The sequence below is a fragment of the Neolamprologus brichardi genome, chromosome 3 (assembly GCF_056152115.1).
Source record: "Neolamprologus brichardi isolate AB-2024 chromosome 3, ASM5615211v1, whole genome shotgun sequence".
Classification (NCBI taxonomy): Eukaryota; Metazoa; Chordata; class Actinopteri; order Cichliformes; family Cichlidae; genus Neolamprologus; species Neolamprologus brichardi.
Window position 1 is genome coordinate 26,256,572 of NC_142106.1, and position 22,338 is coordinate 26,278,909.

At 39.6% G+C, this 22,338-nt stretch overlaps 1 protein-coding gene across 3 annotated transcripts; it reads left to right on the forward strand.

Moving 5' to 3' along the window:
* Positions 1–1,716: 1,716 nt before the first annotated feature.
* On the forward strand, positions 1,717–12,437 carry ccnb3 (cyclin B3). 3 transcript variants are annotated; one of them, XM_006806895.3, is made up of 12 exons: positions 1,717–1,871; positions 2,100–2,245; positions 2,458–2,541; positions 5,205–5,317; positions 5,434–5,605; positions 5,698–5,796; positions 5,924–6,016; positions 6,112–6,249; positions 9,103–9,258; positions 9,374–9,523; positions 11,488–11,618; positions 11,704–12,437. In XM_006806895.3, exons 2-12 carry the CDS (start codon positions 2,162–2,164, stop codon positions 11,771–11,773), a joined length of 1,290 nt encoding a protein of 429 aa, XP_006806958.2. In that variant the 5' UTR covers positions 1,717–1,871; positions 2,100–2,161; the 3' UTR covers positions 11,774–12,437. The 3 variants fall into 3 exon arrangements, with proteins under 3 accessions (XP_006806958.2, XP_006806959.2, XP_035770766.2); XM_006806896.3 differs by having other exon boundaries at positions 2,103–2,245; XM_035914873.2 differs by lacking the exon at positions 9,103–9,258.
* Positions 12,438–22,338: the final 9,901 nt, after the last annotated feature.

The window sequence follows — 22,338 nt, forward strand, 5'->3', positions numbered from 1 at the left end:
TCAGTGAGGTCATTGCTCAATACAATGTTTAAATAAATTTAAAGGGTCATTTTGATCTTGTGTGGCTGCCCATTTTAAAATCATACAAATGCCAGAGGTGTCTGACACACAGAAAATCTGAAAACCTGAAAAATATAAGAGGGGAAAAGAACATTTATAGGACTGCTCTGTAGCTATAAGCTGCCAAAACCTGTTAGTGTTACACAACCAGTTTTAGTTAGATACAGAAATGTTACAATTTTGCACAGTGTTTCTGAACAAGTTCATGTTTGTCTTTTAAACCACAGAAACAGATTCCTGAAGAGCACCGGGCCAGACTATGTGGAACACAATGTCAGTGACTCTATAATGCAGTCAGTTCAAAGCTTCTCTCTCACAGGATGCAAATTCAGACAGCTGTCGAGTTTTAAACGAAAACTATTTTTGTACTAAAACTAAACCAATCTTCTTCTTCTTCTTTCAGCAGCTTTCTTTAGGGGTCACCACAACAGATCATCTGTATTCATCTCACCCTATCAATAGCATGCTCCTCTGTCAAACCAGTCCTCTGCATTTACTCCTTCTCTACATCCATTAATCTCCTCTGTGGTCTTCCTCTTTTTCTCGTGCCTGGCAGCTCCATCTTCAACATCCTTTGGCCAGTATATCCACTGCCCCCCTCTGCACATCTCCAAACCATTTCAGCCTAGCCTCTAGTCTCCATCTTGAGCTGTCACTCTGACATAGTTATTTCAAATCATGTCCATTCTGGTAACTCCCAGTTTAAATCTTAACATATTTAGCACTGCCACCTCGGACCCATACATCATTCATGGACAATAAAGATTTATAGGTTTCTACTTATTTAACAACACTTCTACTTTTCTTTCATGACTTAGTCTATTTGTAAGTTTAGATTTCATGTTTGCCTTCCAACACATCAAAATTTAACACTGGCCTTAATCTGTTATGGTAAATGGACTGGTTCTTATATAGGCTATCCTACTTTCAAAGCACTTTATTCAACATGCCTCATTTACTCATTTACACTCATTCATACAAATTCTTCTGCTTTAGTGCTTTCTCTCTAATAGTTATACATATTCATATTCCAATGAAGGGATAAAAGAGCAACATAGTGTTCAGTATACTTCCTGATTCACAGCTACCCCAGCAGTATTATAGTAGAAAGATGTTTTCAATTAAAACAAATATTGAATATTAAATGGTATGTGTGTGTGTATATATGTATGTTGAATATATGCACTAGCGTACAAATTCAAGATCAAATTCAACGTAATAAAGACCATGGTTAGGAAAAGCGTGCTCCAACCATATGAATGTCAATAAAATGCAAGCCTCGACGCTTAAAACTCCTATTGGTTGCTTGATGGTTTGAAAATAGCGAAAGCTCCTCCTTTGGGGTTTGCTTGATATTTTCAAAAAGATTTGGGTGGCGCAGAAGTTGTAGCTGTTTAAACTCATGGCGAACCGTTAAATTTTGCTTCTTTAATTAAATAGGAAAATACCCATTTAAAAAATAAACTTTAGTTAAATTATAAAATAGAGCCTGTTCTTTTTAAACAATCAATGATCTTTTTAACTCTTTTATTTTGAAATCGTATCCTTCGACGCACCGGGCGCAGCCGTTAATATATAACCAGCGCTCTTTGGCAACTGCATCCTTAGCGACGTCCTGATTGGACCGCCAGACTCAAATTCTATCCAATGAGAGCGAAGCGCAGCAGATTTGATCCTCTGCTGAACCACTTTTGTTTGAGCTCTCGTCTTAGTCACAACACAGTTGAATCGGATTATTAACCCAAACTATATGCATTTTTTCTTCTCTAAAACAAGTCACCGGACTCAAGAAGAAAGTTTTATACCATAAGGTAGGATAAACAAATTTATCTGCGCCCTTTTGGCGTTTTAAAATTTTAGTACACAACCGATTCACCTGAGAAACTCCGCCCTCTTAGCGTAAAGCTTTAATACCAGGGTTTCTGCATGTGATGTTTAGCCATATACGTTATCCCAAAACTATTTTAAATCTGTTTGTTTTTCTTTTACTGCTTCCTTTTAATCATCCCGCTATTTTTGCGTGCTTTTCTTTGCTGTAGCAGAACACGGAGCAGCGGCTGCAGAGCTTTGGTTTTAGGAAGATACCGTCAGGGAGTGAGCCATGCCTTTTCCAAGGGGAAGGAAACCCACAGCGGCCGCTGGCAGCAAAATACCCAAACTGAATGCAACAGCGTCCGAGAACCAGGTAAAATGCACGTGCATTCATGTGTCTTCTGGTGGCTCGCTCTGACGTAAACACAGCAGGTAGTGCTGCACCTGAAGGCTGCATGGGAAGGATGGAGATGATGATGATGATGATGCTTGCTTTGCAATGCAACGCAACGCAACAAGGCTTCTTTTGCACATGCACTGTGCAAAACTTTATATATGTGGTGTGTTTTCTGTTTGTGCATACAGGAGGAAGCCACACAGGCTAAGAGGTCTTCCTCCCCTCCTCGTGGAGCTCCCAAGAAGAGGACTGCTTTCATCGATATCACCAATGTAAGTACTTCTTTCTTATTTTTTTTTAAGGTTGTGACTTGGGCTTTAACAGCAGGATCAGAGCTTCAATAAGCACACAAAGAGACATATTTATCACAAAGGCAGTTCATCAAGAGTCGGGATTGAACTTCCTGACAGTTGATGTCACCTTTTGTAGGATTTCATGGGCTCCTAGTTTGGGTGTTTTTTTTGTATGTGAAAGGTTAAAGTTGTCAACATTTAACCATTTGATTGTGTTGACATATAAGAAAGTTATAAATCCTGCTTCAGTGGGACTGTTTGTTTGTTTTCAGTTTTCACGCTAACGTCAAATATAAAATGATCCTTGACTTCTTTTCCTCTCGACACAAATGTGTGGTATGGCACAACCATTGTGATCAGCTTGTTCAGCATTGATTCCTCCTGTTTCAGTTCTGCCACAGTTTTTGAATTTATCAGTGAGAGAAAAACAGTTTCTCAGTACAAGGAATAATAATCACAGCATCCATATAAAGAGTCACAAATGTCAAACTCACGGAGAGGGAGAGAGACTGAGAAAATTTATTGAGAGTGATGTGAGTGTATGTACAAGAAGATGGAGGGGGAAAAAAACTTGAGGGACAAATATATTACAACCCAAAACATCAGATCACAACGAGCGAGGACTCAGAAGAGGGATGAAACTCCTGGCTAGGGATGGCTACCGGTATCCGGTGCCATTATAGCACCGGTTCTGACATAAACGGTAGTAACCAGACCGAAACGCAGCGCACATTTTGGTGCGATTTCCTGAGATGTGATACACTTCAGATTCTCAGCTGCCTGCAACAAGTGCTTTAAGGTGATACTGTGCAAAGGAGGTGACACCACCTCGAATCTGATGAAACACCTGGCAACGTAGCGTTTTTTTAAACCCGAGAAATGCACCGTACCTACTACGGGCGTGGTGCTTGTTATCGGTCCCGGAGTTAGCAACATCCCCCAAGAACCCGAAGAGGAGAGTCCTGGCCCCTAGCCCTGCCAGTGTAGCAGAAAGGATGACGGATGATGATGGCAGCAACAGCCGTTCTTCTCTGGGCGAGTAGCTTAATGTTGTTCGTGTGAAATTTATGTTGAGTAAGCTAACCACGTTATTACATTAATGCATGTAAGGTGAACTAGCAAACACCGTTGTAGTTACATGAGGCTGTCTTCTTGTTTGATGGCAGATACCCCCTTCACCCTGGCCAAAAAGGCTAAAATGACCAAAGAAAAAGTGGAAAACAGTTAAACATGAGAGGTTTTTAGACAAAATTTGTGTTTTTTCCATTGTTTAAGCACTGCTTCCAACCAAGAGTGATACCATATATCCTCTATAGCTGCAGAAAAGGCTAACATTGTTATCTTTTTACAAAAAACAGCTGAACATGAGAGGTTTTTGGACCAATTTTGTGTTCTCCATTCTTTAAGCACCAGTTCGAGCACCGTTTAAGCACCAGCACCGTTTCAAAAGTACCGGTTTGGCACCGGTATCGGATAAAACCTAAACGATACCCATCCCTACTCCTGGCATTTCCCGCCGTTGGCTGGCACTGCATATAAAACACCATGACAACCATATGGTAACAAACATGTAATGCACCATCGCGAGCATAAATGCAAGCTACGACGTCGACCTCTTAACATTTAAATCGGACTTTATTCTGCTTTTGATGTAAGGCTGACATTACTGCTGCCATCAAAACTTACAGCTGCATCATACGGTCTGCACAAGGTACAGTCGTCAGATACGGATTCCATCAAAGTGTGGTCTGAGCACAGTTAGCACACAGGAGTAGGAGAGGTGGTGTCACTAATTCAAATACTCCATTTCCAGCCTGGCTCGAGTGTTCAGTCTTTGCTTGCTGTATTCTACAGACAGCTACTAGCTCTGTTCTCATGTATGAGGACTTTTTGAATTTATTTTTCTCCACTTATTTAATTCAGGACTTTGGGGGACTGTAGCCTATCCCAGCTTTCACAGGGCGTATTGATACAGTTCCATTTAAAGTTTACGATCACTTGAAAAATGGCAAAAAAAAATCATATTTTGCATCTTATATTTTGGATCTTAATAAGGTTTCAAGTAGAGCTTCAACATGCAACAAGAAGAAATAGGAGTGAGAAAAAACTTTTTTTTGAGCATGCAATTTATTGAAAACGACACTTAAACTGAAACATGCGTAGTTTCTTAAAAATAAAAATTCTTATAAAAAGAAATGGCACACTCTTAAATGAGAAAGTGTGTCACTTAACAAAATATGTTTTAATATAGCTGGCCAATTTGAAGTTTCAAACAAAATCCACTTTAAACATTTTCACCGATCCCACCTCCGTCAGGGTGGTGTCTGAAGCCTGTGCGACACTCTAATCCTACATTTTAGTGCGTCAGTGTGTGATGGATCTGCACTGTGGTGTGAATGTGTCCTCGGCTGCCTGGCGGGGGTGTGAAACAAACATTTTGCTTGTTTTTTCACCTCACAATCACCTGAACGCTTGCTGTCAAATCAGCGGTGTGTCAGAGAACGATTGTGTGGAATATTTGTCTGGACTTGAGTCACATTTTGAAATTGTTTCATGCATAAAAGGACAAATTGTAAGAGTCTGAAGTAAAATGTATCACAAACTGGATCCATGTTTAAAACTAATTCTCATCATGTTCCCAGGCTCATAAGGTACAGATCAGCTTTCCTGGGAAGAAGAAGGAACCAGGGAAGAAGACTGCAAAGAAAACCAGCTCCACCTCAGTGTCTGCAAGCAACCGAGCTAACCTAAAAAAGTAGGTCCATTTAACTGTTCTAATAACCCTCAGGTTAAATTTCTTGTTCCCCTTTCATGCCTTGCTCCAGTCGGTGGCAGACTTCTTTAATTCCCCTCTTCTCTCCCTCCGTGCAGGTCGTCATCTGTGAGCTCAGAGGGAACGATATCCGAGCGAGAGAGGACCGATACGGAGGAGGAGGAGAAGGAAGGGGACACGTCAGCCGATGTGGCAGCTCCTGTAGAAGAGCAGGCTGCTGCTACATCTCCTGCTGCCCGTGAAGTGCCGGCACACCTTCGGAGACAAGAAGTAAGGGAAATTATAGATTTATAAAAAAGCTAGAGACATGTGGAAAGCTTTGACTGAATTGTGTTTCCTTTTCTTTTCACCCATCCATGCAGATCCCAAAGGAGTTTGACATTGACTCTGAGAACTCTGAGGACTGCTACATGTGTCCAGAGTATGCAAAGGATATTTTTGACTACCTTAAAAACAGAGAGGTGAGACAAATTGTAAAGCCTTTATTGCACTGGACTTTTTTTCTTTTCTTTTTTTCTGAGTTAAATAAATTTAAGTGTACACAGGTTTTGTTTACATTTCCTTTCTCTTTAATTTTATCGTCCGCAGGAGAAGTTTGTCCTCTGTAACTACATGCCCACGCAGCCCAGCCTCAACTCAGAGATGAGGGCCATCCTGATTGACTGGCTGGTCGAAGTACAGGTGAGGCGTTAATTAAACGTCGCATTTCTGCTGTGTTAGAAACACTTGCTCTATTTGCTTGCTCTGAGTGACACTTTGTTTCTCCCTTTATTTAGGAGAATTTCGAGCTGTACCATGAGACCCTCTACCTGGCGGTAAAGATGACGGACCACTACTTGGCTAAAACCCCGGTCCACAGGGAGATGCTGCAGCTCGTTGGCTCTACCGCCATGCTCATAGCCTCCAAATTTGAGGTGAGAACCCAACTGTGGCACATGGGAGTCTGAAATTTCTCATAGGATGTCTCACAAGCTATGGTAAGTAATGGTAAAGAAAGGTATTAAACTAGTAAACAAGTCTATTAATGGGAACAGAGCGTAATCATTTGCTTGTAAGGTGAATGTGTTTCTGAAATTTTTTTATTTTTATTTTTTTTAATGGTGAAAAAGTAAAAAAAACAAGGCTGTGAGGATAAAAAGCACACGTGAACGGAAATATTCAGCTCTTAAGTGCTTCTGGGAGGCAAGTCACGGAGTCTCAATCCCAGGTTGATTAACTGCACCTGTCAGGGCTCCTCGAAGTAGCAGAAACACACACTCAGTGCACACTTCTTTACAGCGTGGCTGCAGGTTTTCTAATTCCACTCTGATCCTCGGCTTTGACTCTCAGCAAATCGTCTTGACCATATTTACATGCCATCAGCCATTTACAAAGTTGAGTGCTTTTAAAAAAAAAAACATAAAATGCCATCTAATCAAAAAACATGAGACGGTGATGGATTTCCTTGAAAATGTTATTAAAAAAAAAAGATGCAAACTTCAACGTAGAGCTGGGCGATATAAGATTTTTTTCATATCACGATATGTTTTTTTTTTCATTTCAGGCGATAACGATATATATCACGATATAAGCCAAATAACTATATTTGTAAGATTTAAATGTGCCGTTGCTCACAAGTAAAATGTGAAATAATCAGCAGCTTGTTTTGATTTAAATATTTATTTCTCATAATAAGTTCAACAGGGTAGATGTACTTAAGGAACATGAGACTTTTTCAGATAAATAAAGGCAAATATTCTAAACTACACAAAAGGCAGCCGCTAAAGCGTTTAAGTTTCAAAATAGAACAAAAAACACAGACTACTAAATTGTCAATTCCACTTAGAAACAAAATATTAATTTTAAAAATAAATCTTAGTTTGTTTTACAGAAGAACAGACAAAATTGACTAACTTTTGTCAATATCAAATAAACTGAGAACTAAAAGGAAATTCTCAATCTCTCCTTGTTGTATAGTTTAGCTTTTCAAACAGTTTTAACAGTTACTTTAGTCTGACAAAAGCCGAATGACGAATTTGCGCTTCCAGTCAGAGATTGAGCATGCACCGGTTTATTGTATTTCCAGACTTGCTTTCGGCACAATTTACAGTGCGCGCTACTCTGTTTGACTTGAAATAGCGGAAATACCTTCACACTACGGAACTTCTGTGGCTCTTCCGTTTGACAATCTCTCCGGCATTGGAACCATCATCGGTTTTCTCTTCGGTAACCTTCGGTCACGCTCTCAGTTGATTTTTCTCTAGTCGGCACACTCATTTCCTCCATTACCTGGGCGGCACGGCAGCTGGCTGCTTCCCAAACAAATACACATGTGCGGTAGAGGTGGGAATCACCATACATCCCACGATACGATATTATCACAATACTTAACGCACGATATGATATTATTGCAATTTTTAAAAATATTTTGCGATATTCAGATTCTGTACATAAAGGTAAACTTTATCAATATTCATTTTCTCTAATATCAAAGTCTCACACTCAGTCTTTCTCTCATTTCAGTTTTATTGTTGACAAACTGAACGGTTTGTAATACAGTCTAGTCCAATCATCTGGTACAATTATAGCTATTCTGAACTATGCAGTTTATGAAAACTATGCAGCCCATTCAGCAACTGAAGAATTTGAAAGTAAATTAAAACAAAATATAATTTTACATTAAATAAAAAAGTTTTAAACTTGATTAAAATAAAACATGTCTTAAATTAAAATAAGTAAACTGTCATGTTTATTGCTGCCAAAAAAAAGTTAAACACATTTGGACAGTGAAGGAATGTCAGGATTCTTGCTCAGAAAAAGGATCAACATGCTCTGAAGTCAGAGCATGTTCCAGTCCACAAAAACGTTTTTTGTAACAAGTCACGTGACATGACGCTGCAGCTGTTACCGCTGCTACTTAATTTGGATTGGCTGTTCTTCTTTTTTTTTCTTTTTTTTAAAGAGGACAAGAGAGATGAGGCCTATCGCAATAGTTTAACCTTTCTATCGAGAAAAAGTTATTTTGCAATACATATCGTTATCATTCTATCGCCCAGCTCTACTTCAACGCAAGGGAAGTAAGTTTAGGTCATAATAATGAGTTATCTCTCAAACTAACTATTACCAGTTTAAGTTCCCTTTTTACATAAGAAAATACATCTGTAAAACTATGTAACTGTACACAGTTTTTAATTAATTTTAAACTGCGGCCCCTCTGCAGTATCTTTGCGGCCCACCAGGGGCCCCCCAAGCCCACACTTTAGATATTTGCATTAACAAACAGTTGAACAGGTGCATCTAATGAAGTGGCCAGAGTGTACATATAGAAGACCCAGCCAGAGAAGGAAGGTTGTCAGAGGACGTACTGAATTTAAGGAAAAACATAAACTTTGGACATTCTGTGCTTTCAAGCTCTGTACGTCTTTAGAAATGGGTGAAAAGTGTTATTTATTCTGTCGTAACCGCGGCCAGAGTAAAAAGTTCATCCTCCTCTGATGTCGGGCATAGTTGGCATGAGCTTTTCCAGCTTTAGATCAAGCATGTTAAAGTTCTTACAGCCTAGGGCCTTTATTTTGAAGTGCACGGAGAGAAAACTGAAGGGGAGCATCTATCAAGAGGCTCAAAACATGAAACAGAAATGAGATCAAACGGACTGTGAGACCTGACCTTGTACACGGTGAAATTACTGCAGGACTCGAAAATGTATTAAAGGGGACGGTTGAATTGCACTCAAATCAGGTTTCAACTTCACGCCTAACGCTTATTCGTGTTTTTTAACCATCCCGCAGGAGCACAGCCCGCCTTGCGTCGACGACTTCTTGTACATTTGTGACGACGCATACAAAAGGGAGGAGCTCATCTCCATGGAGGCCAGCATCCTGCAGACGCTGTCTTTTGACATCAACATCCCCATCCCGTATCGGTTCCTCAGACGCTATGCCAAGGTGTGCATGACCAGGAGAGGTTACTGCACCACTGACTGCAGCTCTCTGTTTGTTTTTGTGTGACTCGACCTGCGTTCACATCTCACGAGAATGTTTGTTGTGGCTGTGTCTGCAGTGCGTGAGCGCCAGCATGGACACGCTGACTCTGGCTCGCTACTACTGCGAGATGAGTCTCATGGAGATGGACCTTGTTCCAGAGAGAGGCTCGTTGGTGGCCTCGGCCTGCCTGCTGATGGCGCTGGTCACCAAAGACCTGGGAGGATGGGTAGGTTACCTCCATTTTGTTCCTTGTCTTGCTTGCATTAGACTAACGGACCAGTCTAAAATACTTCCCTAAAATCTGACGCTGATCTTTAGTGTTTTCGCTCTCCCAAGTTGATTTTTGGCAAGTTAGGTTTTCTTTTTTTTCGAGTTTTTATTAAGGCCATTTCTCAATACCCAGATTCTCAAGTTATAAATAGAAGACCACAATCCATAGTTTTCATATGATGTCAGAGCTACTGGGATATACCCACACAGCGCCCTCCAGCCCAGCCCTTGGAAGTCTTTGAGTTTAACTTGGCCAAAGCTTGCTGGACTATCAGATTTCTTTACAGAAATGAGTACAGCACCAACATCTGAACACACCTGTCCTATTCCTGCCTTTCAAGCCAAATTGCACCAATCCCTGCTGTCCACAGCGACTAAGGCTGTCAGTGGCAGCTCATTTACACTGTAAACACTATTTACCCAACATTGGAAAAATTCTGTCAGCTTTACTGTTATGACACCACATTAATGTGACAAATTAATAGTCCCATACTTGCACTACACTGGAAATGTCCAAGTTAACAAAGCGTAGTTGTTGATTTAGACATTAGTTATTAATCTCTGGCTCTCTTCCACGGCCTGTCTCTTGTGCTTTCGTCTTCCCCTCACCCCCACCCACAGATGGCTGCCCGTCCCTGAGGTTGCTTCCTGTTAAAAGGGACTTTTTCTTCTATCACCTTTTGATTGTTCTTAAGGGGTCATTTTGGGGGTGTTTTCTGTTTACTCTGTATTACTGTAGGGTCTTTTTCCTATAATATCAAGCAGCTTGAGGAAACATTTGTTGTGATTTGGTACTAGATTATTAAAATGGAATTGAATAGTTTTTTTTTTTTTAAGCTAGCTATGTAGCGTTTGCCTTTTGTGTAACAATGAAGAATTTCTTGTTCTTCACCTCTCACGTGCCGGCATTATTAACCCATCCAGATCGAAAGCACATACTTTCATCCTGGCAGCAAGGTAAGGTGAGGGAATCTCTAGAAGATGCATGTAGACGTCACTCAACCACTTTCAGGGATTTAAATATAAAAATGGATCCCAAGTCCCCGAAAACCCATAGTTTCACTTCATATATTTGTTTTCCTCCATGGATGGATGATCCAAGTAGTCTTGGCTCCAGACAGGTGGAAAAATAAGCTGAATGCTTTTGTCCTGCAGTACTACAGACTGTCCACTATTGCCCATCATTATGGAGGGAAGTTTTGCCCGTCAGGGCAGTGAGTCGGTCACATGACTGGAAAATATGGATGAAATCTGACATCTGAGCATGTTTTGTCTGCATGTTCTTGGTCACCCAGGTAAAGGTAACTTAAGGCATTTGAAATAAAGACAACTGGACTGCTTTTTTTTGTCAAAGTTTTGAGCAATACAAACAACTTGCATTATTATAGCTGACTATGAAGCAGGGGAAGGGTGTGGTTGTTGGCAACTTTTAACCTTTTTTCTCAGAATGATTTATACAAAGCACTCTCTTTTCTACAATAAACACCATCTAATGACGTTACTTTATCTGTTCTAACATCTGTAATGTTTGCAGCACTGAAGAAGCTTCTCTTCCTCGTGTTATTTCCATCCTTTCCATTAAATGTAGACTTTGTTAAATCTGATGCAGTGTCGGTTCGTGCGACATTACCAACCTCTCATTTGCAGCTCTGTCTCCTGAACAGTCCTCCCAATTTAAATATAAATTGTTTTTTGTATGTAAAATTGAGCCCTCATTGCTTCCATTTTGCTGTTAGGGGTGGTGGGTAATTTCATTTCTTGCCTGCGCCGACTTCCAGAATCATCTACTGTAAGCTTTTGGCAATTTAGAAGTAATATTATCTTTGCGTAATGTTGTATTGGATTTTAATAAATTTAAAGGGGTTCAACATGGCTGGCTTTTCTTTTTTTTAAATGAGTGCTGCTCTTTTTGCCCTGCAGTCTTCCATCCTGCAGTTTCACTCGGGCTATCAGGCGTCAGATTTGGCGCCCGTTGTCAGGAAAATCTACTCGATGCTTTCAGCACCTCCTGATGATAAACTGAGAGCCATCAAGAACAAATACTCACATAAGTAAGTCTCCATGAAAGATTAAAGGTGCTAGAATAATTTGAAAATATGGTTTTTGGGTAACGATCGGTTCTTTTAATGTTTTCAGGGTGTTTTTTGAAGTTGCGTCTCTGCCATTGGTCAGTATCGACATTTTGGAGAAAGCCTTGAGCTCTTAGTGACGTGTCTGGTTCAGAAGTTGGGAAAATGAAGCTTAAGATGAGTGAAAGTATTTGTCAAATTTCCCTCAAGAGAAAACATGTATATAAAATGTGAATATGTTTAATATTTATGTGTTGTGTAGTCTGTCCTTTATACCATAATACTATAATAATTATAATAAGACTATAATTCCCATTTGATGTAAAGGCGTTTTTAATGTGGGCGTTTGTTTGCAAGACGTTAATTACCTTTGAGAAAACTCTAGCATGTATTTTATACATTTTTAAAGATTAGGGGAAAAAACATCCTGATTATTAATTTGTCAACGTGTGCGTGTGCGTGTGCGTGTGTGTGTGTGTGTGTGTGTGTGTGTGTGTGTGTGTGTGTGTGTGTGTGTGTTACTGGATTTAAAATGTGTTTGTAAATCTTACTTTCCAAGACGTATTATGCACAGGCCCACAAGTTCTGTATGTTACCATGTTCTTCAAGTTAAAGTATGCGTGTGTTTGCGTCTTCATGCATTGTACAGTGTTCATCATGTTACTATTGCTATGCAAATTATTTGTATAAAAGATGACCAGACGATGCCGTACTACTTTTAAGTGGCTGTCATGCGTACTCTTAAAATAAAGAAGTGTTTCTGTTTTGCTTTTATGTTTAATAAAAACGCTCTTTACTATATGCAGCTTGTTTCTTCCTTAAACGAAGTGCGACTGTGGGAAAGAAAAACTCCATTTTGACAGGAAGAAACCTCTTTTTACTGATGCTCGTCCGGGACACAAATGTTTGAGGCACTACTGAAAAAGCAATAGGAAGTCAATCAACCAGTCAATTTTGAGGATAGCCAGGGAAGTGACTACCAATGGGAGTGTTACCAAGGCGAAAGAGACTGGAATGTGTGATAGTGATTAACTGTCACAATGCACAATGAGCAAACTGCTGACGCCTTAAAGACACAATCTAATATCCCCGTGTTGAAAGTTAGTGTTGGTCCAGGTTCAGCACCTCAAGTGACTAATCACATTCTGATGTCATCACCTAACCAAAAGTCCCAACCACCCCTGTTTTTGGATTTTTTTTTTTTTTTTTCCCTGAGTGGACATTGGAATTTGTTTTCCACATCAAAAAAAAAATTATGACATCACAATAATTTGATTGGTCACATGCAATATTGAACGTGGGCTGACATTAATTATGGGGATCCAGGAAAAAGAGCAACCCACATTATCACATCCTCTTAAGACCGGAAGGGCCTTCATACAATTATTTCAGTTCTTTGTATAAATAAATAAAAGGATAATTATTAAAAAACCTATAAACACTGAAAATCTTTATGGATCATTTAAAGTACATACTCATACTCCACATGAGTGCATCTATCTGGAAAAAAAGTATAAGTCTCGACAAATTATTCAGCTCATAAACTTCATGTGGAGGTAGAGTTCAGTGTAGATCTGCTCTGATCTGTAATGCTCACAAAATGAGACACACTGTTGAAATTGGGCTTATTTTTATATATCAAATGTTATTTTCCAGCCCACTTGAGATCAAACAGTTTCAAATTCTTGCTGTAAGAGCATCAATGTGCAGGATGTGATTTTGTGTTACTGCCACTAGAGGCCAGTAGTGCACCATGAGGGACCCCACTCTTCCTTCAGGGATGATGCTTCAGACTGTTTATAAATTAAAATAAGAGTTGCTGGGTTTGTGTTCATGAAACAAACATTTGATTTATTGCAAATGTTTCTTTTAGTCCACTGCAACCCTGTTTTGCCCGTGGGCCAAACAGTGACTTTTGGTTGATGCTGTAGTTGTAATATAAACAAATATAATTCATAATTCATCCACTCTAATCTCTAGTGTGATTTAATTCAGCAGACCTTGAGTTAAGGATTAATGTTCAGAAACGGAGAGCAGCAGATGTTTAAAGTCTAGACAGGATGCGTCCAGGCTGACCACAGGGCGCTTTGGTAGCATTTAGAAAAAAAAGTGAAGATTTAGATCGGTAGTTCTCAAAGTTTGGAGTACCGAATGAGAATTTAGGGAGGAGATGGTGGTGGTGTCATAGTCTGAGCCAATATTTATGGACTGATTATATTTAGTGTTTGCATTCTGTCTAGTCAGCCTGTTTCAGAGTGTTTAACGCTGATGGCTGTCATTTTTATGCTTCTTTATAGTTTTGTGAAGTATCTATTGCATGTAATATTGAGAACAGTCGGAACTGAACACAAATACGCCCTTAGTCTGGCTCGGTGCTCCTTTGTCATACATTATGACATCAACTGGAAGAAAATTAAACTAAAGTAGCACATTTTTTCCTTGTTACCACCAGAAGCACTCCAGTCCTTTAGACGCGTGGCTCTGTTTCGGGACCTCCCCATCTAAAGCAACAACAAAAACAGTCTGGGCAGGCATTGAAGATGAGACACGCATGAAAGGAAAAGCTGAAGTGGCCGTGGCGTCAAAGCGGCTGTGAAGCAATCTTTTGAGCAAGTTATCACTTGACGTTGAGATCATCGGAGGAAATTAGGCTTTGTGGTCTGCCTGAACCAGTACTGTGGTCAATTTGTCTTGGTTAGATACACCGTCTTTAGGAACAGCTGGTAAATGTTCAGCTCTGTGTTCGTGCTGATTTGAGCTGAAAGGTCTGCAGACTGAGTATTTCGAACAGAGGTGGGCAATCACCTCATTTTGTTTTCAAGCAAAACTGAATTTGACAATCTGGGGTACTTTTCAAAGATTTTCAAAAATTCTATTCTTAGAAGCATAATCAGTAATTTTTTAAATGTGTCTGTTTCACATCAGAACACTTTTTAAAAAAAATCTTTTATTAGAAATGAACCAGTTGATCTGCAGGGACTGAATTTCTGGTGTTCTTGGACTGCTATAAGCAGCCACTTGTTTGTGTGTTGTTGTGGCTTTGATGAACAAGATGAAAATGTAGCAAAAAACCTGATCATAGGTTCAAACCATCCTTATCCAGCTGAACATAGACAGTTTAAAGAAGCTAACATAAGGACTGTGGCTAAAGCTAAAGCTATCCAAAGTTCGGAGATAACTGCAAGCCGGCAGCCTCGGGATGAGCAAAGCTTTGAAGCAGCTAAAACTCCAACCAGTAAATCTCTGCATAAATATTATTTTATATTATGGGTTTTATATTTTAATAACTTCTAGTTATTTTTGCTTAGGTTCTGGTCAGAAATCAAGCACAACTTTAAATGTGCAAGAGCTACAAAAAACTGAAATAAGAACATAAAAAAAACAATAAAACATGACAGTAAAATATCATCATCTTCTTTTTCCAGCTGCTGCCTTTAGGAGTCACCACTGTGGATCATCTTCCTCTGTATCACCCTCATGCCACAGCAAACCTCTGCATTTTTTACCTTAAGTTTTATTGCATCTGCCTTTTTTATTAAAGGATTTTTATTGAATTAATTGCTAAAACATCAAAACACTACACAATAAAAGAAAAGACAAGAAAAACATTTTGACTAAACATCCATTCGACGCTATCGGACTTACGTCAAATTAAGCTTTTGCTTCGTCTTTAGATAAGACCTCACAGAATCTGTCCCACTGCTCTTCCACCATCTCATGTTTATTATTAAGCCTCTCCAACATCTTCTCACTATCAACAGTGTCCATCAGTTGTTCAGTCCACATTGTCACAGGTCAGAGTTTGAGATTACTTCCAAAACCTAAGGATCTGTGGCCGAAGTCACTAGACCCCGCCATTGTTACTCTTATTACAGACTTCTTCCACTGTGGTAAGGCACTCCTGTCCCTGAGGAGACACATCCTTTGTGACCCGAGCAAAGCACACTTCAGTCATTACCTATGCAATCTCTCTCTCTCCCCCCCCCCCCCAAAAAAAAGTAGTGAGTAAGCGATCGGTGTGAGTAACAGACAGAATAATTGCATTGTCTACCACCAGAGACACAACTACCTGCTCTAATTAAATGGGTTGCCAACTGCCAGTAAAAGAGAAGAAGACAAAAAAGAAATTACATAATAGTCAAGCTGCGAGAAAACGCAGCGTGTAATAGCAATAGATAAATATGGTCCTGGAGAAAATTCTGACCCAGATGAAGGCCCTAGCATGAGTATTGGTCAGAGGAAAGCAAAAAAGATATACTGGGACAAACTGAACCAATTCTGTTATGCCTGGTGCGCAGGGAAAAATGATCAATATGCTTTTTGTGACATTTTTGTTTGGTAGTGTGCCGTGTGATTTTTCTAATGTGAAATATGTGGCTCCAAAAGGTTGGGAAACTCTGCCATAGAGCACACATGGATGGATGGATGGAAATTAGCCTCTGGCTTCCATGTCAAATTTCCCATTTCTGGAAATAAGGGTCACTCCGTGCCACATAATCAAACACACAGCCAGGTTCTCCTTAGGCTTTTGTTTTCCTGTTTATCCAGGTGTACCTTCCGTTCCACAAGCTTGCTTTAGGGAACATTATTGGAAGTTGTAAATAACATAGTGTGGAGTTAGTGCCTCGATTATTGCATCAAACGTGTCATTTCTTGACAGCTTGTTAGCACTGGTTCAATAACATCAGTGTCATCGCCTCACTGTTACAGTTTTCATTAAGAGAAAGTTGGTTGTCACTACTTGGTGGAATTTGTCGATTCTCTCTCTGTCTTGAAGGTCGAGATAAGAAGACTTAGTGTGTTTCAAAATTCTCTTTCTCCACAGAGCGAAACCTTTTTGCACAGTTTGAAAAGTCAAACAGCCTCCTGGAGTTTAAGGGGTTAATTACATATGAATGAGATGCGAGGCACTGGTGAAGAATGCAGCATCTTAACCTTAATTTGAAGTTTGTGTCCCTGACTTCTACTCCCAGAAGCCTCTTGCGGCTTTTCTCCCCTAAAATCCTCAGATGGCGGTCATCAGTGTAGCAGTTGAGCTCTGGAGATTTGTCCAGATCAATAAGTTCAATGCTCTGCTTCTAAAAAAGAAAAATCCTCCTGCTCGGTTTCGTCCTACAGACACCGTCAGTGGCCGAGTGACAGCCTGCAACAGGGGGCAGAGGTGTGGAAATTGATTTTGTGTCTTCAGATGGAGCTGGGACAGACTGAGTGCCACTTTTGACCGTAGCAAAGTGTACTTTTTCATTTTTCTGTTCTCCTGAGAGCAAACATGCTACATGCCTTCATTCTATTTACAGCAGCTCACATGTTGCAGGTTGGCTCTCGAGCTACAGCTCTCCACTTTCAACCATCTGGGCATGTCCTCATTATTCCCTCAACCTGCCTCCTCCTGCTTTACTTCAATTAAGTCTTAACATTTCCCCAAACAACTTTTTAACCACAAGAGTGGGACTCGAGTAGTGCTGCATTCAGATATGGATTTTATGTCTAAGTGGCCACAGTGGAGCGCGTCTACATCATCGCTCAATGACAACAACCCAATGTTGCATTGAATCGCAGTCCCTTAAGGCTGGTGCCACATGCGAAATCGGCAGATCCGCCTCTGAATGGTAAATGGTAAATGGACTGATTCTTATATAGCGCTTTTCTACTCTCTCGGAGCACTCAAAGCGCTCTATACAACATGCCACATTCACCCAATCACACACATTCTCACAAGCACTTTATCTATACTTAGTGCTATATTTAACTACATTCACACACATTCATACTCCGATGGACGCATCGGAGAGCAACTTGGGGTTAGTATCTTGCCCAAGGATACTTGACATGCAGACTGGAGGAGCCAAGGATCGAACCACCAACCTTCCGATCAGTAGGTGACCTGCTCTACCTCCTGAGCTACAGCCAACCCGAATGATGGATTCCTCACTTCATTACTGTCTCTGAAGCACCACTTCCTCAAAATGCATTTGTAGTTCTCCTGGAAATGCAGGTTATTTAAGGTGGAAATGTAAATGCAAGCAGCAAATGGGCCTCATCTGTCTAGATTTGCAGGTAATTTGACTTTTTTTAAGCATGAACACCTGATTGTGGCGATTTAAAAAAAAATGGTAGTTAAGCCTTCTTGTACATCTACACAGATTTGCATCAAACCTGCCACCATCTGGACCACCGAGCACGTGTCTACACCTTAGTTTACTTTCTGTCTACAAGTTAAACTCAGAAACAGATTGATGAGTAAAGAAAAGGGGATAATTACAGGTGGGCTGTGAGTTTTAAGTAACCATGCCCTGAGAATACACATGCTCAGTCATAAGCTTATCCTTTTAGTCTATTATGTACACTGTCACACAGACATACTGTATACAGATCCCTGCCAATTTAATTTCATACAGACACAGAGTCCACTGGAAAACACTGGCATGTGTTTCCAGAATCTTTTTCCTTTGTTATTCACCTGATCAATTGATTGTGTATGTGTTGTGTGTGTGTGGGTAAGTGTGTGCATCCCACAGTTCTATTCACAGTCACAGACCCCAATAACTGAGCCTGATTAAATTGTGCTGGTGCAGATAGTGCCCATTGGGCCGGGTGATATGCAGCTAAACTGGCACTGCCAAACCGTATATGAGCTATTGATCAGTGGAGGGCTGGGAAACAGACTTTCAGTCTGTTGGCTTTGCACAATCAGAGGGAGTTGACTGAGAGCTGGCAGCTTTGCAGTCTTTGGGGCTCACCTCGGAGTTGCAGCTGCAGCACGATTTCTTCAAATGAGAGGAGGAGAGTAAAAAGATAGCTTGGCTTTAATGGGATTTCCCATTTTTCTTTCTCAGCCACAGTCACATTAAATCATTGAAGCACATGAATTTCTCATATTTTCAGTATTGCTGTTAAAGAATGTGAGCAAATATACTTGACTAACTCTGTTCTGGCTGAATTAGTCAATGCTGGCTTCCTACTGAAATGGAAAAACTGGTTAGAAATTTAGTTAGAAACAAATTCAGGTAAAGTGTTTATGCACCCAGACTGGCTGCTTTTGTGATGTGACTTGATTAAAATCATTTTAATATGAGCTTGATGATCTTTATATTGCTGTGATATTTAATGTTAAACCACTAATGTAGCAGATATCTGCATTAAACATTCAATAGAAAATACTAGTTATCACTTTCCCTTATTTAGTTTGAGGCTAGTCACGGTAGGCCTGTAGCATTGTCATGAAAAGTTTAGAAGACACGGGCAGACGTAGACCGGTCACGCATAACATTATGAACACTGACAGATAAAGTGAATAACACTGATTATCTCTCTTTATCATAGCAATTATTAGTGGTTGGGATATATTAGGGAGCAAGTGAACATTTTGTCTTTAAGGTTGATGTGTTAAAAACAGGACAAATGGGCTAACGTAACGATTTGAGCGAATTTGACAAGGGCTGAATTGCAGCTCTTGTTCCCGGTCTGTCAGTGTCTGTCAAGAGTGGTCCAAGGATTGAGTGGTGAACCAGTGACAGGGTGGGGAGCAATGGCCCTTGTTGTTCCATCCAACAGATGAGCTACTGTGGCTCAAATTGACGAAAAAGTTTCGACAACAAAAAGGGGAACAACACCATGATCTATAAATAACGACTCAACTGTAGAGAAACTGAACAAAATCTATTATAAAAGCAGAATCCAGGCTCAATGAGTGACATGTTGCTAAAACATCTGCTTTTACAAATATGAAAAGTAAAATAGCACTACATGAACATAAGGCACTGATTAGTATGGAAATTTGTTTCTGCCACTGAACAAACGAAACAAAATTAAATTAAAAAAACAAAACAAACACTTTTTTTTTGCTTTGTTGATTTGACAAAGACAAGGAAACTCCATGAGTACTAGAATAACAATCAAGCATATGTTTTTTGTACGCCCACTGTTAATTAAAATTTGCAATATGTCTAAGACAACTGATGAATAAAACACGTGCACTTAAACGTATAAGTGTATATGTAAGAATGTGTGAGCTGTGTGCTGTTCAAGCATTTTGAAGAATGTCTCAGACAGATGACTACAGCAAAAATAATTAAACCCCTGAGGCAGCACCCTAGGTTGAGTGATGTGATTCAGTGTTGCAGCAAGATACTCCCACACTCATACTTCCTCTAACTCTGTGTAACTGTACCTGGCCTCAGTAGTTTCCTGGTGGACAGGGATATTAATCTAAACAATAACGAGAGGTTGTGGGATTGTGATTGTGCCAGTTGTTGCTGAAAAGTGAAAATCACTGACATACTTCAAAGGAACATGCCAAATAAATTCGGTTAATTTGCATAGATGTTTGTCTTTCATTCAACATTTGTGTAGTCTTGGTGTTGTCACATCTTGGGTTCCCTGGCAACCACTATGGAAACCTTTGCTCAGCAGCAGAGCCTCTCGTCCACACGAATAACTCTTGTGTTGACACTTCTCACATAGATTTTGGTGTATGATGCTTTTGTTTGTCTGTTATGAACTGGCATGGATTACCTGCCTTTTTTAAGAATTTGACTGGGCAATTCACATCATTCACATATAGTCACAGCACAGGCACTCTTGTCTTGAAGAACAGTCATCTCTTGTTAGCTAGCTCTTGACTCAGGATGGCAACTTTGAGTGCTGTTGAAACAATAAAGTTTAAAGTTACATTCAGTTGTTTATTTACAGCAACATTTACGTTTACATTGGTCGAAGAAAAAGAGAGAATTAAAAAGCATGGACCCAACTGTCAAGAATGAAGCATTCAGCAGCGGTCAATGGATTTTGGTGGAACATATAGATGGACCTTCTCAGTCAAGCTGTATGAAAAACACGGTTGACTAACTGAATGCGGGGTGTGCAATGTCTTTTTTGCTTTCCATGTCTGCCTCAAAGTCCTGGTATCAAAGCGTTGTGGACCACAGTGAATTCCCAAACTGAAAATACTTAACAGAAAAGTAGCCACTTGGAGAATAGCAACCTTATTGACAGGCTTAGCATTGTAGAGCAGCTGGATGAAGGCTATCGAGTTGGCAGAAGAAAGCTTCACATCAATTGTGGATTGTTGACAGCAAAATGTAAAGAACCTGGACTAACCTGGAAGGGAAATGTACCTACAAAAGCAATAGCAAGGACGTAACCCAGAAAGACATCAAAGCACACACAAGTCTTGATTTTGATTGGTGTGTATAGATTTAGAAATGAATCTACCGACAGTTTATGGGATGCAGAATTTAGATGGACAATTATTTGGTCCACAATGTCAGTGCAGAAGTTTTACATGTTGTTATGGCTGATTTGCTTTGACAGCCGTGATACAAGACTAGGTTGTCATCCACAAGACAAGCTGGCATAGATCAGAGAGGTTTGGGACAAGTGTGTGGAGTGCCAGCTACTCATCTATAACCCATGTTCAAACATCACAGTTGATGAGCATCTGATTGGTTTTAGGGGATACTTCCTTTCTGAACAGTATATGCCAAGCAAACAAGCAGTCTAAATTAGAGATGGACCGGTCCGATATTACGTATCGGTCCAATACCGACATAAATTACTGTATCGGATATCGGTCGAGAAATATCCGATATATATATATATATATATATATATATATATATATATATATATATATATATATATATATATATATATATATATATATATATTCTCAGGCAGAAACCAGCCAGCTGTTCACACATCATGCTTAAAGACAAGAGGCAAGCTAGTTTTTGCTGTTAGGGCCTGCCTGAGTAACACCAGCTTGGTTTGTCTCCGTGTGCTTTGAATTCACTGCCAAAGATTTATTTACATACATCAGGGTTTTTTATACATCTTAGCAGTTTTTTTTAAATGTTTTAACATTCTCAGCTTAATACCATGTCATTTTTTAGCTTTTAGAATTTTATTTTTAATTATTTGTAACCATGGATTCTCAGTGTATCTTATTTTTTTTTATCCCTATTCTGATGTTGCACTTGAGTTTTGCATGGGCTATTTAAATTAATATATGATCTATTTTTATCATTTCCTTTTAGTTTGTTTTATAGCTTTGTAACACTTGTTTTGATGATTGCTATATTTGAACTTTTTTCTTTCAGATTAGATTTTAAGATAATTAAGAATATAAGATAATATTTTATGATAATGAAAACATGATTTATTGTCTGCTGCTTAACACAGAGAATACCAACTACTTTTGCAACTTATTATAATCTAAAAGTTAATTTTTTCCCCCAACATTAAAACTGTGAAAAACAGCATTTTGTGGGTTCAAGGGAAGGTGATCAAAGACTCACCCCAGAGCCCTTTAGATCTGCTATTACTCGGTGGGGGATCCCTCTCTCGCTTGGCCTTTAGTGATTTTTTTAGATCACCATAAAGACCACTGAGATGCATTTGTTATAAATCATTAATCGGCTAAGTTTAACAATTATGGGAACACCTAGGGAGATTTTCTGTGCAGTTGAGTTGCTCAGCTGAACATGCTTGTATTTTACCCAGGTTAGTTTTCAACTAATACCCTTAAAAGTGGAGGTTATTAGAAATTAACCCAAAATGCTGACTTTAATTAATTACATGTACATCTTTTCATGTAATTTACTTACATAGTGTAAAATATTACATTTAATGGAATCTGGTCAAATGGAATTTACTTGATTGGTGCACAGTCAGTTTACAGTGTACTGATTTGAGGGAGGCT